The 16862-nt window shown below is 46.0% G+C and overlaps 1 protein-coding gene across 1 annotated transcript in view; it reads left to right on the top strand.

The window, feature by feature from the left end:
- Window positions 1–1014: 1014 nt before the first annotated feature.
- Window positions 1015–16862, top strand: part of LOC132896553 (lysine-specific demethylase 9) — a 139448-nt gene continuing 123600 nt past the window's right edge. The window contains exon 1 of the mRNA XM_060937470.1: window positions 1015–1661. Within this exon, the coding sequence (XP_060793453.1) occupies window positions 1094–1661 (568 nt within the window). The 5' untranslated portion in view covers window positions 1015–1093. The remainder of the gene's footprint in view (window positions 1662–16862) is intronic.

Below are 16862 nucleotides of genomic sequence, written 5' to 3'. Positions count from 1 at the left end.
AACGTAATGTTATTGTAATGTCCCATTCCGGTTCATGCTTTCCGTACCGGGTTATGAGAGACACCTCTGTGTGCGCATGCGCAGGTTTACCTCCTTCTTCTTTTGGGTTTTACAGCAGCTGGCATCCACAGTGTTGCATTACTGCCATCTACAGGTTTACCTTGACCGTGCACTGACAGTTCCATCATTCTGTCGCTAAACGAACAGCTGATCACACCGAGGTGCTCGCTGAGCGCCGATATTTATTAGTTTGGGCCTGCGTTTCCTTTCCTTCGTATATCACATCACGTCTTTTCTTCTTGCTTTCTGTTACTGTCATCAGTCTTTCACATTTCATTTGTGTCTTCATTTTCCTTTCTTGTTTCAAATTTGTATCCCATAATGCCTTGTGTGAACGGGGAAAGCCCACCACGTCATGCATGATGTAGTATCTTGAATTGGGTCATGGTGAAGCAGGAAAAAGGAGTGGAGAATTTAGGGTCACATGGCCTTAAATTCATTAATTGTTCTGTTTAAAAAAAAAAAACCTAACAAAATTGGAAGTCTGTGATTCAAATTCAGTAGCTTTCAGTCCACTAAACAAAAATAACTGGGGGTCGGGGAAAATTCTTTTTATGACCTACACTTAAACTCTGAAAGGCAGTCTAGCTTTAAGTGTTGAAATAAAATTATCCAGAACAGGACCAGCTGCATTAATAATAATAATTATAATAATAATAATTATAATAATTCCTCATCCCAGTCCACAAGTGTACAGGGCGCGCGCCTGCAGGCAGGAAGCCCCGCCCACCTGGAGAGAGAAAAATAAAATAATGAAATAAGTCTGAGTTACACGGTGACGTCAGCTATCGAACAAGGCGCGTGCAGCGGCGCACGCATTCTCCTTCCAGCGCCAGCGCGAGCCCTACAGCTCTGAGACGCGGATTCGGCGCGCGCATGCGCATTTTAGCAAGCGAGAAAGGAAGACTACAAATGAGAGGTCGGAATGGGAGGGGCGCCCGGGTTCAGGACTACAGTTCCCAGGCAGCATCGGGACGCCACAAAAAAGACATGCGCTGTTGACTTTTCAAAGGCTTTTAAATTTTCGTGCAAAATGGCTGCGCAGGTCGACCTGGTGTGTGTGAAAGTGGAGGAAAAGCCGAGGGACGGAGTGAAGACGGCGAGCAAAGAGAAAGAGAAGAAGAAAAAGAAGCGGAAGCGAGAGCGCTCACCGTGTGCAGAGAAACAGGCCGGCGGGGAGAAGGAGGCGAAAAAAATCAAGTTCCATCACCACAACCAACAACAGCGCGGAGTCCCGGAGCGGGAGACTTCACACGGGCTGAGCAGTAAAGAGCGAGCGGCAGTGCAGCACCACAACAACAACCACCAGCACCATCACCACCAGCAGCAGCAGCAGCAGCGGAGCCCGAGGAAGGACCCGGCCGCGGGGTTTCCGCCCCGAAAGCCGCCTCCGCTGCTTCCCAGAGACGCCGCCGCTCCGCTCTTCACTTTCACTCCGCTTAAACTAGCCAAGGCCGAGAGCCGCCAGCGCGCCGCGCCGCCCGGGAAGCGCAGAGCCGAGAGGCAGAGGGAGAAGGAGAGGCAGAGGGAGAAGGAGAGGCAGAGGGAGAAGGAGCAGCAGCAGCAGAAAGCGGAGCTGAGCAACAGTCCGGCTGAGACAGGTAAACCCGCCGCGCGCGCCCACAACTGCATACACAGCCCGGAGACGGAGAACACCCGCGCGCGCCACAGACACACACTCCTCTCCGAGCTTCACTTCACTCCCTCACTCACTCTCTCCCTCTGTCTCTCTCCCTCTCACTCACTCTCTCCCTCTGTCTCTCTCCCTCTCACTCACTCTCTCCCTCTGTCTCTCTCCCTCTCACTCACTCTCTCCCTCTGTCTCTCTCCCTCTCACTCACTCTCTCCCTCTGTCTCTCTCCCTCTCACTCACTCTCTCCCTCTGTCTCTCTCCCTCTCACTCACTCTCTCCCTCTGTCTCTCTCCCTCTCACTCACTCTCTCCCTCTGTCTCTCTCCCTCTCACTCACTCTCTCCCTCTGTCTCTCTCCCTCTCACTCACTCTCTCCCTCTGTCTCTCTCCCTCTCACTCACTCTCTCCCTCTGTCTCTCTCCCTCTCACTCACTCTCTCCCTCTGTCTCTCTCCCTCTCACTCACTCTCTCCCTCTGTCTCTCTCCCTCTCACTCACTCTCTCCCTCTGTCTCTCTCCCTCTCACTCACTCTCTCCCTCTGTCTCTCTCCCTCTCACTCACTCTCTCCCTCTGTCTCTCTCCCTCTCACTCACTCTCTCCCTCTGTCTCTCTCCCTCTCACTCACTCTCTCCCTCTGTCTCTCTCCCTCTCACTCACTCTCTCCCTCTGTCTCTCTCCCTCTCACTCACTCTCTCCCTCTGTCTCTCTCCCTCTCACTCACTCTCTCCCTCTGTCTCTCTCCCTCTCACTCACTCTCTCCCTCTGTCTCTCTCCCTCTCACTCACTCTCTCCCTCTGTCTCTCTCCCTCTCACTCACTCTCTCCCTCTGTCTCTCTCCCTCTCACTCACTCTCTCCCTCTGTCTCTCTCCCTCTCACTCACTCTCTCCCTCTGTCTCTCTCCCTCTCACTCACTCTCTCCCTCTGTCTCTCTCCCTCTCACTCACTCTCTCCCTCTGTCTCTCTCCCTCTCACTCACTCTCTCCCTCTGTCTCTCTCCCTCTCACTCACTCTCTCCCTCTGTCTCTCTCCCTCTCACTCACTCTCTCCCTCTGTCTCTCTCCCTCTCACTCACTCTCTCCCTCTGTCTCTCTCCCTCTCACTCACTCTCTCCCTCTGTCTCTCTCCCTCTCACTCACTCTCTCCCTCTGTCTCTCTCCCTCTCACTCACTCTCTCCCTCTGTCTCTCTCCCTCTCACTCACTCTCTCCCTCTGTCTCTCTCCCTCTCACTCACTCTCTCCCTCTGTCTCTCTCCCTCTCACTCACTCTCTCCCTCTGTCTCTCTCCCTCTCACTCACTCTCTCCCTCTGTCTCTCTCCCTCTCACTCACTCTCTCCCTCTGTCTCTCTCCCTCTCACTCACTCTCTCCCTCTGTCTCTCTCCCTCTCACTCACTCTCTCCCTCTGTCTCTCTCCCTCTCACTCACTCTCTCCCTCTGTCTCTCTCCCTCTGTCTCTCTCCCTCCCTCCCTCTCTCTCCCTCTGTCTCTCCCTGTCTCTCTCCCTCTCTCTCTCCCTGTCTCTCTCCCTCTCTCTCTACCTCCCTCTCTCTCTCCCTCTCTACCTCCCTCTCTCTGTCTGAACATTCACTCTCTCTGTCTCTCTCCCTCCCTCTCTGTCTCTCTCTCCCTCTCTCTCTGTCTGAACATTCACACTCTGTCTGTCCTCCCTCTGTCTGTCTCTCTCTCTCTGTCCCTCTCTCTCTGTCTCTCTGTCTTCATGAACATCCCTCTCTGTCTCCCTCTCTCTGTCTTCATGAACATCTCTCTCTCCCTCTCTCTGTCTTCATGAACATCTCTCTCTCTCTGTCTTCATGAACATCTCCCTCTCTCTGTCTTCATGAACATCTCTGTCCCTCTCTCTGTCTTCATGAACATCTCTGTCCCTCTCTCTGTCTTCATGAACATCTCTGTCCCTCTCTCTTCATGAACATCTCTGTCCCTCTCTCTTCATGAACATCTCTGTCCCTCTCTCTTCATGAACATCTCTCTCCCTCTCTGTCTTCATGAACATCTCTCTCCCTCTCTGTCTTCATGAACATCTCCCTCTCTCCATGAACATCTCTCTCCCTCTCTCCATGAACATCTCTCTCCCTCTCTCCATGAACATCTCTCTCCCTCTCTCTCCATGAACATCTCTCCCTCTCTCTCCATGAACATCTCTCCCTCTCTCTCCATGAACATCTCTCCCTCTCTCTCCATGAACATCTCTCCCTCTCTCTCCATGAACATCTCTCCCTCTCTCTCCATGAACATCTCTCCCTCTCTCTCCATGAACATCTCTCCCTCTCTCTCCATGAACATCTCTCCCTCTCTCTCCATGAACATCTCTCCCTCTCTCTCCATGAACATCTCTCCCTCTCTCTCCATGAACATCTCTCCCTCTCTCTCCATGAACATCTCTCCCTCTCTCTCCATGAACATCTCTCCCTCTCTCTCCATGAACATCTCTCCCTCTCTCTCCATGAACATCCCTCCCTCTCTCTCCATGAACATCCCTCCCTCTCTCCATGAACATTCCCTCTCTCTCTCTATGAACATCGTCTCTCTCTCTATGAACATCGTCTCTCTCTCTATGAACATCGTCTCTCTCTCTCTCTATGAACATCGTCTCTCTCTCTCTCTATGAACATCGTCTCTCTCTCTCTCTATGAACATCGTCTCTCTCTCTCTCTATGAACATCGTCTCTCTCTCTCTATGAACATCGTCTCTCTCTCTCTATGAACATCGTCTCTCTCTCTCTATGAACATCGTCTCTCTCTCTCTATGAACATCGTCTCTCTCTCTCTATGAACATCGTCTCTCTCTCTCTATGAACATCGTCTCTCTATGAACATCGTCTCTCTATGAACATCGTCTCTCTATGAACATCGTCTCTCTATGAACATCGTCTCTCTATGAACATCGTCTCTCTATGAACATCGTCTCTCTATGAACATCGTCTCTCTCTCTCTATGAACATCGTCTCTCTCTCTATGAACATCGTCTCTCTCTCTATGAACATCGTCTCTCTCTCTATGAACATCGTCTCTCTCTCTATGAACATCGTCCCTCTCTCTCTATGAACATCGTCCCTCTCTCTCTATGAACATCGTCCCTCTCTCTCTATGAACATCGTCCCTCTCTCTCTATGAACATCGTCCCTCTCTCTCTATGAACATCGTCTCTCTCTCTCTATGAACATCGTCTCTCTCTCTCTATGAACATCGTCTCTTTCTCTATGAACATCGTCTCTCTCTATGAACATCGTCTCTCTCTCTATGAACATCGTCTCTCTCTCTATGAACATCGTCTCTCTCTCTCTATGAACATCGTCTCTCTCTCTATGAACATCGTCTCTCTCTCTATGAACATCGTCTCTCTCTCTATGAACATCGTCTCTCTCTCTCTCTATGAACATCGTCTCTCTCTCTCTATGAACATCGTCTCTCTCTCTCTATGAACATCGTCTCTCTCTCTCTATGAACATCGTCTCTCTCTCTCTGAACATCGTCTCTCTCTCTCTGAACATCGTCTCTCTCTCTATGAACATCGTCTCTCTCTCTATGAACATCGTCTCTCTCTCTATGAACATCGTCTCTCTCTCTATGAACATCGTCTCTCTCTCTATGAACATCGTCTCTCTCTCTCTATGAACATCGTCTCTCTCTCTCTATGAACATCGTGTCTCTCTCTCTATGAACATCGTGTCTCTCTCTCTATGAACATCGTCTCTCTCTCTCTATGAACATCGTGTCTCTCTCTCTATGAACATCGTGTCTCTCTCTCTATGAACATCGTGTCTCTCTCTCTATGAACATCGTCTCTCTCTCTATGAACATCGTGTCTCTCTCTCTATGAACATCGTGTCTCTCTCTCTATGAACATCGTGTCTCTCTCTCTATGAACATCGTGTCTCTCTCTCTATGAACATCGTGTCTCTCTCTCTATGAACATCGTGTCTCTCTCTCTATGAACATCGTGTCTCTCTCTCTATGAACATCGTGTCTCTCTCTCTATGAACATCGTGTCTCTCTCTCTATGAACATCGTGTCTCTCTCTCTATGAACATCGTCTCTCTCTCTCTATGAACATCGTCTCTCTCTATGAACATCGTCTCTCTCTCTATGAACATCGTCTCTCTCTCTATGAACATCGTCTCTCTCTATGAACATCGTCTCTCTCTCTCTATGAACATCGTCTCTCTCTCTCTCTGAACATCGTCTCTCTCTCTGAACATCGTCTCTCTCTCTCTCTGAACATCGTCTCTCTCTCTCTATGAACATCGTCTCTCTCTCTCTATGAACATCGTCTCTCTCTCTCTATGAACATCGTCTCTCTCTCTATGAACATCGTGTCTCTCTCTCTATGAACATCGTGTCTCTCTCTCTATGAACATCGTGTCTCTCTCTCTATGAACATCGTGTCTCTCTCTATGAACATCGTCTCTCTCTCTCTATGAACATCGTCTCTCTCTCTCTATGAACATCGTCTCTCTCTCTCTATGAACATCGTCTCTCTCTCTCTATGAACATCGTCTCTCTCTCTCTATGAACATCGTCTCTCTCTATGAACATCGTCCCTCTCTATGAACATCGTCTCTCTCTCTATGAACATCGTCTCTCTCTCTATGAACATCGTCTCTCTCTCTCTATGAACATCGTCTCTCTCTCTCTATGAACATCGTCTCTCTCTCTCTATGAACATCGTCTCTCTCTCTCTCTATGAACATCGTCTCTCTCTCTCTATGAACATCGTCCCTCTCTCTATGAATATCGTCTCTCTCTCTCTCTATGAACATCGTCTCTCTCTCTCTCTATGAACATCGTCTCTCTCTCTCTATGAACATCGTCTCTCTCTCTCTATGAACATCGTCTCTCTCTCTCTATGAACATCGTCTCTCTCTCTCTCTATGAACATCGTCTCTCTCTCTATGAACATCGTCTCTCTCTCTATGAACATCGTCTCTCTCTCTATGAACATCGTGTCTCTCTCTCTATGAACATCGTGTCTCTCTCTCTATGAACATCGTGTCTCTCTCTCTATGAACATCGTGTCTCTCTCTCTATGAACATCGTGTCTCTCTCTCTATGAACATCGTCTCTCTCTCTCTATGAACATCGTCTCTCTCTCTATGAACATCGTGTCTCTCTCTCTATGAACATCGTGTCTCTCTCTCTATGAACATCGTGTCTCTCTCTCTATGAACATCGTGTCTCTCTCTCTATGAACATCGTGTCTCTCTCTCTATGAACATCGTGTCTCTCTCTCTATGAACATCGTGTCTCTCTCTCTATGAACATCGTGTCTCTCTCTCTATGAACATCGTGTCTCTCTCTCTATGAACATCGTCTCTCTCTCTCTATGAACATCGTCTCTCTCTCTCTATGAACATCGTCTCTCTCTCTCTATGAACATCGTCTCTCTCTCTATGAACATCGTCTCTCTCTCTATGAACATCGTCTCTCTCTATGAACATCGTCTCTCTCTCTCTCTGAACATCGTCTCTCTCTCTCTCTGAACATCGTCTCTCTCTCTCTGAACATCGTCTCTCTCTCTCTATGAACATCGTCTCTCTCTCTCTATGAACATCGTCTCTCTCTCTCTATGAACATCGTCTCTCTCTATGAACATCGTCCCTCTCTATGAACATCGTCTCTCTCTCTATGAACATCGTCTCTCTCTCTATGAACATCGTCTCTCTCTCTCTATGAACATCGTCTCTCTCTCTCTATGAACATCGTCTCTCTCTCTCTATGAACATCGTCTCTCTCTCTCTCTATGAACATCGTCTCTCTCTCTCTATGAACATCGTCCCTCTCTCTATGAATATCGTCTCTCTCTCTCTCTATGAACATCGTCTCTCTCTCTCTCTATGAACATCGTCTCTCTCTCTCTATGAACATCGTCTCTCTCTCTCTATGAACATCGTCTCTCTCTCTCTATGAACATCGTCTCTCTCTCTCTCTATGAACATCGTCTCTCTCTCTATGAACATCGTCTCTCTCTCTATGAACATCGTCTCTCTCTCTATGAACATCGTGTCTCTCTCTCTATGAACATCGTGTCTCTCTCTCTATGAACATCGTGTCTCTCTCTCTATGAACATCGTGTCTCTCTCTCTATGAACATCGTGTCTCTCTCTCTATGAACATCGTCTCTCTCTCTATGAACATCGTGTCTCTCTCTCTATGAACATCGTGTCTCTCTCTCTATGAACATCGTGTCTCTCTCTCTATGAACATCGTGTCTCTCTCTCTATGAACATCGTGTCTCTCTCTCTATGAACATCGTGTCTCTCTCTCTATGAACATCGTGTCTCTCTCTCTATGAACATCGTGTCTCTCTCTCTATGAACATCGTCTCTCTCTCTCTATGAACATCGTCTCTCTCTCTCTATGAACATCGTCTCTCTCTCTCTATGAACATCGTCTCTCTCTCTATGAACATCGTCTCTCTCTCTATGAACATCGTCTCTCTCTATGAACATCGTCTCTCTCTCTCTCTGAACATCGTCTCTCTCTCTCTCTGAACATCGTCTCTCTCTCTCTGAACATCGTCTCTCTCTCTCTATGAACATCGTCTCTCTCTCTCTATGAACATCGTCTCTCTCTCTCTATGAACATCGTCTCTCTCTCTCTATGAACATCGTCTCTCTCTCTCTATGAAGATCGTCTCTCTCTCTATGAACATCGTCTCTCTCTCTCTATGAACATCGTCTCTCTCTCTCTATGAACATCGTCTCTCTCTCTCTATGAACATCGTCTCTCTCTCTCTCTATGAACATCGTCTCTCTCTCTCTATGAACATCGTCTCTCTCTCTCTATGAACATCGTCTCTCTCTCTCTATGAACATAGTCTCTCTCTCTCTCTATGAACATAGTCTCTCTCTCTCTCTATGAACATCGTCTCTCTCTATGAACATCGTCTCTCTCTATGAACATCGTCTCTCTCTATGAACATCGTCCCTCTCTATGAACATCGTCTCTCTCTCTCTATGAACATCGTCTCTCTCTCTATGAACATCGTCTCTCTCTCTCTATGAACATCGTCTCTCTCTCTCTATGAACATCGTCTCTTTCTCTATGAACATCGTCTCTCTCTATGAACATCGTCTCTCTCTCTATGAACATCGTCTCTCTCTCTATGAACATCGTCTCTCTCTCTCTATGAACATCGTCTCTCTCTCTATGAACATCGTCTCTCTCTCTATGAACATCGTCTCTCTCTCTCTCTATGAACATCGTCTCTCTCTCTCTATGAACATCGTCTCTCTCTCTCTATGAACATCGTCTCTCTCTCTCTATGAACATCGTCTCTCTCTCTCTGAACATCGTCTCTCTCTCTCTGAACATCGTCTCTCTCTCTATGAACATCGTCTCTCTCTCTATGAACATCGTCTCTCTCTCTATGAACATCGTCTCTCTCTCTATGAACATCGTCTCTCTCTCTCTATGAACATCGTCTCTCTCTCTCTATGAACATCGTGTCTCTCTCTCTATGAACATCGTGTCTCTCTCTCTATGAACATCGTGTCTCTCTCTCTATGAACATCGTGTCTCTCTCTCTATGAACATCGTCTCTCTCTCTCTATGAACATCGTCTCTCTCTCTCTATGAACATCGTCTCTCTCTCTATGAACATCGTGTCTCTCTCTCTATGAACATCGTGTCTCTCTCTCTATGAACATCGTGTCTCTCTCTCTATGAACATCGTGTCTCTCTCTCTATGAACATCGTGTCTCTCTCTCTATGAACATCGTGTCTCTCTCTCTATGAACATCGTGTCTCTCTCTCTATGAACATCGTGTCTCTCTCTCTATGAACATCGTGTCTCTCTCTCTATGAACATCGTGTCTCTCTCTCTATGAACATCGTCTCTCTCTCTCTATGAACATCGTCTCTCTCTATGAACATCGTCTCTCTCTCTATGAACATCGTCTCTCTCTCTATGAACATCGTCTCTCTCTATGAACATCGTCTCTCTCTCTCTATGAACATCGTCTCTCTCTCTCTCTGAACATCGTCTCTCTCTCTGAACATCGTCTCTCTCTCTCTCTGAACATCGTCTCTCTCTCTCTCTGAACATCGTCTCTCTCTCTCTATGAACATCGTCTCTCTCTCTCTATGAACATCGTCTCTCTCTCTCTATGAACATCGTCTCTCTCTCTATGAACATCGTGTCTCTCTCTCTATGAACATCGTGTCTCTCTCTCTATGAACATCGTGTCTCTCTCTATGAACATCGTCTCTCTCTCTCTATGAACATCGTCTCTCTCTCTCTATGAACATCGTCTCTCTCTCTCTATGAACATCGTCTCTCTCTCTCTATGAACATCGTCTCTCTCTCTCTATGAACATCGTCTCTCTCTCTCTATGAACATCGTCTCTCTCTATGAACATCGTCCCTCTCTATGAACATCGTCTCTCTCTCTATGAACATCGTCTCTCTCTCTATGAACATCGTCTCTCTCTCTCTATGAACATCGTCTCTCTCTCTCTATGAACATCGTCTCTCTCTCTCTATGAACATCGTCTCTCTCTCTCTCTATGAACATCGTCTCTCTCTCTCTATGAACATCGTCCCTCTCTCTATGAATATCGTCTCTCTCTCTCTCTATGAACATCGTCTCTCTCTCTCTCTATGAACATCGTCTCTCTCTCTCTATGAACATCGTCTCTCTCTCTCTATGAACATCGTCTCTCTCTCTCTATGAACATCGTCTCTCTCTCTCTCTATGAACATCGTCTCTCTCTCTATGAACATCGTCTCTCTCTCTATGAACATCGTCTCTCTCTCTATGAACATCGTGTCTCTCTCTCTATGAACATCGTGTCTCTCTCTCTATGAACATCGTGTCTCTCTCTCTATGAACATCGTGTCTCTCTCTCTATGAACATCGTGTCTCTCTCTCTATGAACATCGTGTCTCTCTCTCTATGAACATCGTGTCTCTCTCTCTATGAACATCGTGTCTCTCTCTCTATGAACATCGTGTCTCTCTCTCTATGAACATCGTGTCTCTCTCTCTATGAACATCGTGTCTCTCTCTCTATGAACATCGTGTCTCTCTCTCTATGAACATCGTGTCTCTCTCTCTATGAACATCGTCTCTCTCTCTCTATGAACATCGTCTCTCTCTCTCTATGAACATCGTCTCTCTCTCTCTATGAACATCGTCTCTCTCTCTCTATGAACATCGTCTCTCTCTCTATGAACATCGTCTCTCTCTATGAACATCGTCTCTCTCTCTCTCTGAACATCGTCTCTCTCTCTCTCTGAACATCGTCTCTCTCTCTCTGAACATCGTCTCTCTCTCTCTATGAACATCGTCTCTCTCTCTCTATGAACATCGTCTCTCTCTCTCTATGAACATCGTCTCTCTCTCTCTATGAACATCGTCTCTCTCTCTCTATGAACATCGTCTCTCTCTCTATGAACATCGTCTCTCTCTCTCTATGAACATCGTCTCTCTCTCTCTATGAACATCGTCTCTCTCTCTCTATGAACATCGTCTCTCTCTCTCTCTATGAACATCGTCTCTCTCTCTCTATGAACATCGTCTCTCTCTCTCTATGAACATCGTCTCTCTCTCTCTCTATGAACATCGTCTCTCTCTCTCTATGAACATCGTCTCTCTCTCTCTATGAACATCGTCTCTCTCTCTATGAACATCGTCTCTCTCTCTATGAACATCGTCTCTCTCTCTATGAACATCGTCTCTCTTCTCTATGAACATCGTCTCTCTCTCTCTATGAACATCGTCTCTCTCTCTCTATGAACATCGTCTCTCTCTCTCTATGAACATCGTCTCTCTCTCTCTATGAACATCGTCTCTCTCTCTCTATGAACATCGTCTCTCTCTCTCTATGAACATCGTCTCTCTCTATGAACATCGTCTCTCTCTATGAACATCGTCTCTCTCTCTATGAACATCGTCTCTCTCTCTCTATGAACATCGTCTCTCTCTCTATGAACATCGTCTCTCTCTCTCTATGAACATCGTCTCTCTCTCTCTATGAACATCGTCTCTCTCTCTCTATGAACATAGTCTCTCTCTCTCTCTATGAACATCGTCTCTCTCTCTCTCTATGAACATCGTCTCTCTCTATGAACATCGTCTCTCTCTATGAACATCGTCTCTCTCTATGAACATCGTCTCTCTCTCTCTATGAACATCGTCTCTCTCTCTCTGAACATCGTCTCTCTCTCTATGAACATCGTCTCTCTCTCTCTATGAACATCGTCTCTCTCTCTCTATGAACATCGTCTCTCTCTCTCTATGAACATCGTCTCTCTCTCTCTCTATGAACATCGTCTCTCTCTCTCTATGAACATCGTCTCTCTCTCTATGAACATCGTCTCTCTCTCTCTATGAACATCGTCTCTCTCTCTCATGAACATCGTCTCTCTCTCTCTATGAACATCGTCTCTCTCTCTCTATGAACATCGTCTCTCTCTCTATGAACATCGTCTCTCTCTCTCTATGAACATCGTCTCTCTCTCTCTATGAACATCGTCTCTCTCTCTATGAACATCGTCTCTCTCTCTCTATGAACATCGTCTCTCTCTCTCTATGAACATCGTCTCTCTCTCTCTATGAACATCGTCGTCTCTCTCTCTATGAACATCGTCTCTCTCTCTCTATGAACATCGTCTCTCTCTCTATGAACATCGTGTCTCTCTCTCTATGAACATCGTCTCTCTCTCTCTATGAACATCGTCTCTCTCTATGAACATCGTCTCTCTCTATGAACATCGTCTCTCTCTCTATGAACATCGTCTCTCTCTCTATGAACATCGTCTCTCTCTCTATGAACATCGTCTCTCTCTCTCTATGAACATCGTCTCTCTCTCTCTATGAACATCGTCTCTCTCTCTCTATGAACATCGTCTCTCTCTCTCTCTATGAACATCGTCTCTCTCTCTCTATGAACATCGTCTCTCTCTCTATGAACATCGTCTCTCTCTATGAACATCGTCTCTCTCTCTATGAACATCGTCTCTCTCTCTCTCTGAACATCGTCTCTCTCTCTCTGAACATCGTCTCTCTCTCTCTATGAACATCGTCTCTCTCTCTCTATGAACATCGTCTCTCTCTCTCTATGAACATCGTCTCTCTCTCTCTATGAACATCGTCTCTCTCTCTCTATGAACATCGTCTCTCTCTCTCTATGAACATCGTCTCTCTCTCTATGAACATCGTCTCTCTCTCTCTATGAACATCGTCTCTCTCTCTCTATGAACATCGTCTCTCTCTCTATGAACATCGTCTCTCTCTCTCTATGAACATCGTCTCTCTCTCTCTATGAACATCGTCTCTCTCTCTCTATGAACATCGTCTCTCTCTCTCTATGAACATCGTCTCTCTCTCTCTATGAACATCGTGTCTCTCTCTCTATGAACATCGTGTCCTCTCTCTCTATGAACATCGTGTCTCTCTCTCTATGAACATCGTCTCTCTCTCTATGAACATCGTCTCTCTCTCTCTATGAACATCGGTCTCTCTCTCTCTATGAACATCGTCTCTCTCTCTCTATGAACATCGTCTCTCTCTCTCTATGAACATCGTCTCTCTCTCTCTATGAACATCGTCTCTCTCTCTCTATGAACATCGTCTCTCTCTCTCTATGAACATCGTCTCTCTCTCTCTGAACATCGTCTCTCTCTCTATGAACATCGTCTCTCTCTCTATGAACATCGTCTCTCTCTCTATGAACATCGTCTCTCTCTCTATGAACATCGTCTCTCTCTCTCTATGAACATCGTCTCTCTCTCTCTATGAACATCGTCTCTCTCTCTCTATGAACATCGTCGTCTCTCTCTCTATGAACATCGTCGTCTCTCTCTCTATGAACATCGTGTCTCTCTCTCTATGAACATCGTCTCTCTCTCTCTATGAACATCGTGTCTCTCTCTCTATGAACATCGTCTCTCTCTCTATGAACATCGTCTCTCTCTCTCTCTATGAACATCGTGCTCTCTCTCTCTATGAACATCGTCTCTCTCTCTATGAACATCGTCTCTCTCTCTCTATGAACATCGTCTCTCTCTCTCTATGAACATCGTGCTCTCTCTCTCTATGAACATCGGTCTCTCTCTCTATGAACATCGTCTCTCTCTCTCTATGAACATCGTGTCTCTCTCTCTATGAACATCGTCTCTCTCTCTCTATGAACATCGTGTCTCTCTCTCTCTATGAACATCGTCTCTCTCTCTCTATGAACATCGTCGTCTCTCTCTCTATGAACATCGTCTCTCTCTATGAACATCGTCTCTCTCTCTCTATGAACATCGTCTCTCTCTATGAACATCGTCTCTCTCTCTCTATGAACATCGTCTCTCTCTCTCTCTGAACATCGTCTCTCTCTCTCTATGAACATCGTCTCTCTCTCTCTGAACATCGTCTCTCTCTCTCTATGAACATCGTCCTCTCTCTCTATGAACATCGTCTCTCTCTCTCTATGAACATCGTCTCTCTCTCTCTATGAACATCGTCTCTCTCTCTCTATGAACATCGTGTCTCTCTCTCTATGAACATCGTCTCTCTCTCTCTATGAACATCGTCTCTCTCTCTCTATGAACATCGTCTCTCTCTCTCTATGAACATCGTCGTCTCTCTCTCTATGAACATCGTCTCTCTCTCTCTATGAACATCGTCTCTCTCTCTCTATGAACATCGTCTCTCTCTCTCTATGAACATCGTCTCTCTCTATGAACATCGTCCCTCTCTATGAACATCGTCTCTCTCTCTATGAACATCGTCTCTCTCTCTATGAACATCGTCTCTCTCTCTCTATGAACATCGTCTCTCTCTCTATGAACATCGTCTCTCTCTCTCTATGAACATCGTCTCTCTCTCTCTATGAACATCGTCTCTCTCTCTCTATGAACATCGTCTCTCTCTCTCTATGAACATCGTCTCTCTCTCTATGAACATCGTCTCTCTCTCTCTCTATGAACATCGTCTCTCTCTCTCTCTATGAACATCGTCTCTCTCTCTCTATGAACATCGTCTCTCTCTCTCTATGAACATCGTCTCTCTCTCTCTATGAACATCGTCTCTCTCTCTATGAACATCGTGCTCTCTCTCTCTATGAACATCGTCTCTCTCTCTCTATGAACATCGTCTCTCTCTCTCTATGAACATCGTGCTCTCTCTCTCTATGAACATCGTCTCTCTCTCTCTATGAACATCGTGTCTCTCTCTCTATGAACATCGTGTCTCTCTCTCTATGAACATCGTCTCTCTCTCTATGAACATCGTCTCTCTCTCTCTATGAACATCGGTCTCTCTCTCTATGAACATCGTGTCTCTCTCTCTATGAACATCGTCTCTCTCTCTCTATGAACATCGTGTCTCTCTCTCTATGAACATCGTCGTCTCTCTCTCTATGAACATCGTGTCTCTCTCTCTATGAACATCGTGTCTCTCTCTCTATGAACATCGTCTCTCTCTCTCTATGAACATCGTCTCTCTCTCTCTATGAACATCGTCTCTCTCTCTCTATGAACATCGTCTCTCTCTCTATGAACATCGTCTCTCTCTCTATGAACATCGTCTCCTCTCTATGAACATCGTCTCTCTCTATGAACATCGTCTCTCTCTCTCTCTGAACATCGTCTCTCTCTCTCTCTGAACATCGTCTCTCTCTCTCTGAACATCGTCTCTCTCTCTCTGAACATCGTCTCCTCTCTCTCTGAACATCGTCTCTCTCTCTCTCTATGAACATCGTCTCTCTCTCTCTATGAACATCGTCTCTCTCTCTATGAACATCGTCTCTCTCTCTCTATGAACATCGTCTCTCTCTCTCTATGAACATCGTCTCTCTCTCTATGAACATCGTCTCTCTCTCTCTATGAACATCGTCTCTCTCTCTCTCTATGAACATCGTCTCTCTCTCTCTATGAACATCGTCTCTCTCCTCTCTATGAACATCGTCTCTCTCTCTCTATGAACATCGTCTCTCTCTCTCTCTATGAACATCGTCTCTCTCTCTCTATGAACATCGTCTCTCTCTTATGAACATCGTCTCTCTCTATGAACATCGTCTCTCTCTATGAACATCGTCTCTCTCTCTATGAACATCGTCTCTCTCTCTCTATGAACATCGTCTCTCTCTCTATGAACATCGTCTCTCTCTCTCTATGAACATCGTCTCTCTCTCTCTATGAACATCGTTCTCTCTCTCTCTATGAACATCGTCTCTCTCTCTCTATGAACATCGTCTCTCTCTCTCTATGAACATCGTCTCTCTCTCTATGAACATCGTCTCTCTCTCTATGAACATCGTCTCTCTCTATGGAACATCGTCTCTCTCTCTCTATGAACATCGTGCTCTCTCTCTCTCTGAACATCGTCTCTCTCTCTTTGAACATCGTCTCTCTCTCTCTGAACATCGTCTCTCTCTCTCTATGAACATCGTCTCTCTCTCCTATGAACATCGTCTCTCTCTCTATGAACATCGTCTCTCTCTCTCTATGAACATCGTCTCTCTCCTCTATGAACATCGTCTCTCTCTCTCTATGAACATCGTCTCTCTCTCTCTATGAACATCGTCTCTCTCTCTATGAACATCGTCTCTCTCTCTCTATGAACATCGTCTCTCTCTCTCTATGAACATCGTCTCTCTCTCTCTATGAACATCGTCTCTCTCTCTCTATGAACATCGTCTCTCTCTCTCTATGAACATCGTCTCTCTCTATGAACATCGTCTCTCTCTCTATGAACATCGTCTCTCTCTACCTCTCCTCTCTATGAACATCGTCTCTCTCTCTCTATGAACATCGTCTCTCTCTCTCTATGAACATCGTCTCTCTCTCTCTATGAACATCGTCTCTCTCTCTCTATGAACATCGTCTCTCTCTCTCTATGAACATCGTCTCTCTCTCTCTATGAACATCGTCTCTCTCTCTCTATGAACATCGTCTCTCTCTCTATGAACATCGTCTCTCTCTCTATGAACATCGTCTCTCTCTCTCTCTGAACATCGTCTCTCTCTCTCTGAACATCGTCTCTCTCTCTCTCTGAACATCGTCTCTCTCTCTCTATGAACATCGTCTCTCTCTCTCTATGAACATCGTCTCTCTCTCTCTATGAACATCGTCTCTCTCTCTCTATGAACATCGTCGTCTCTCTCTCTATGAACATCGTCTCTCTCTCTCTATGAACATCGTCTCTCTCTCTCTATGAA

This window comes from Neoarius graeffei, chromosome 13, assembly GCF_027579695.1.
Source record: "Neoarius graeffei isolate fNeoGra1 chromosome 13, fNeoGra1.pri, whole genome shotgun sequence".
Taxonomy (NCBI): Eukaryota; Metazoa; Chordata; class Actinopteri; order Siluriformes; family Ariidae; genus Neoarius; species Neoarius graeffei.
The sequence above is the reverse complement of the archived record's forward strand: the minus strand, read 5'-3'. Positions and strand labels throughout refer to the sequence as shown.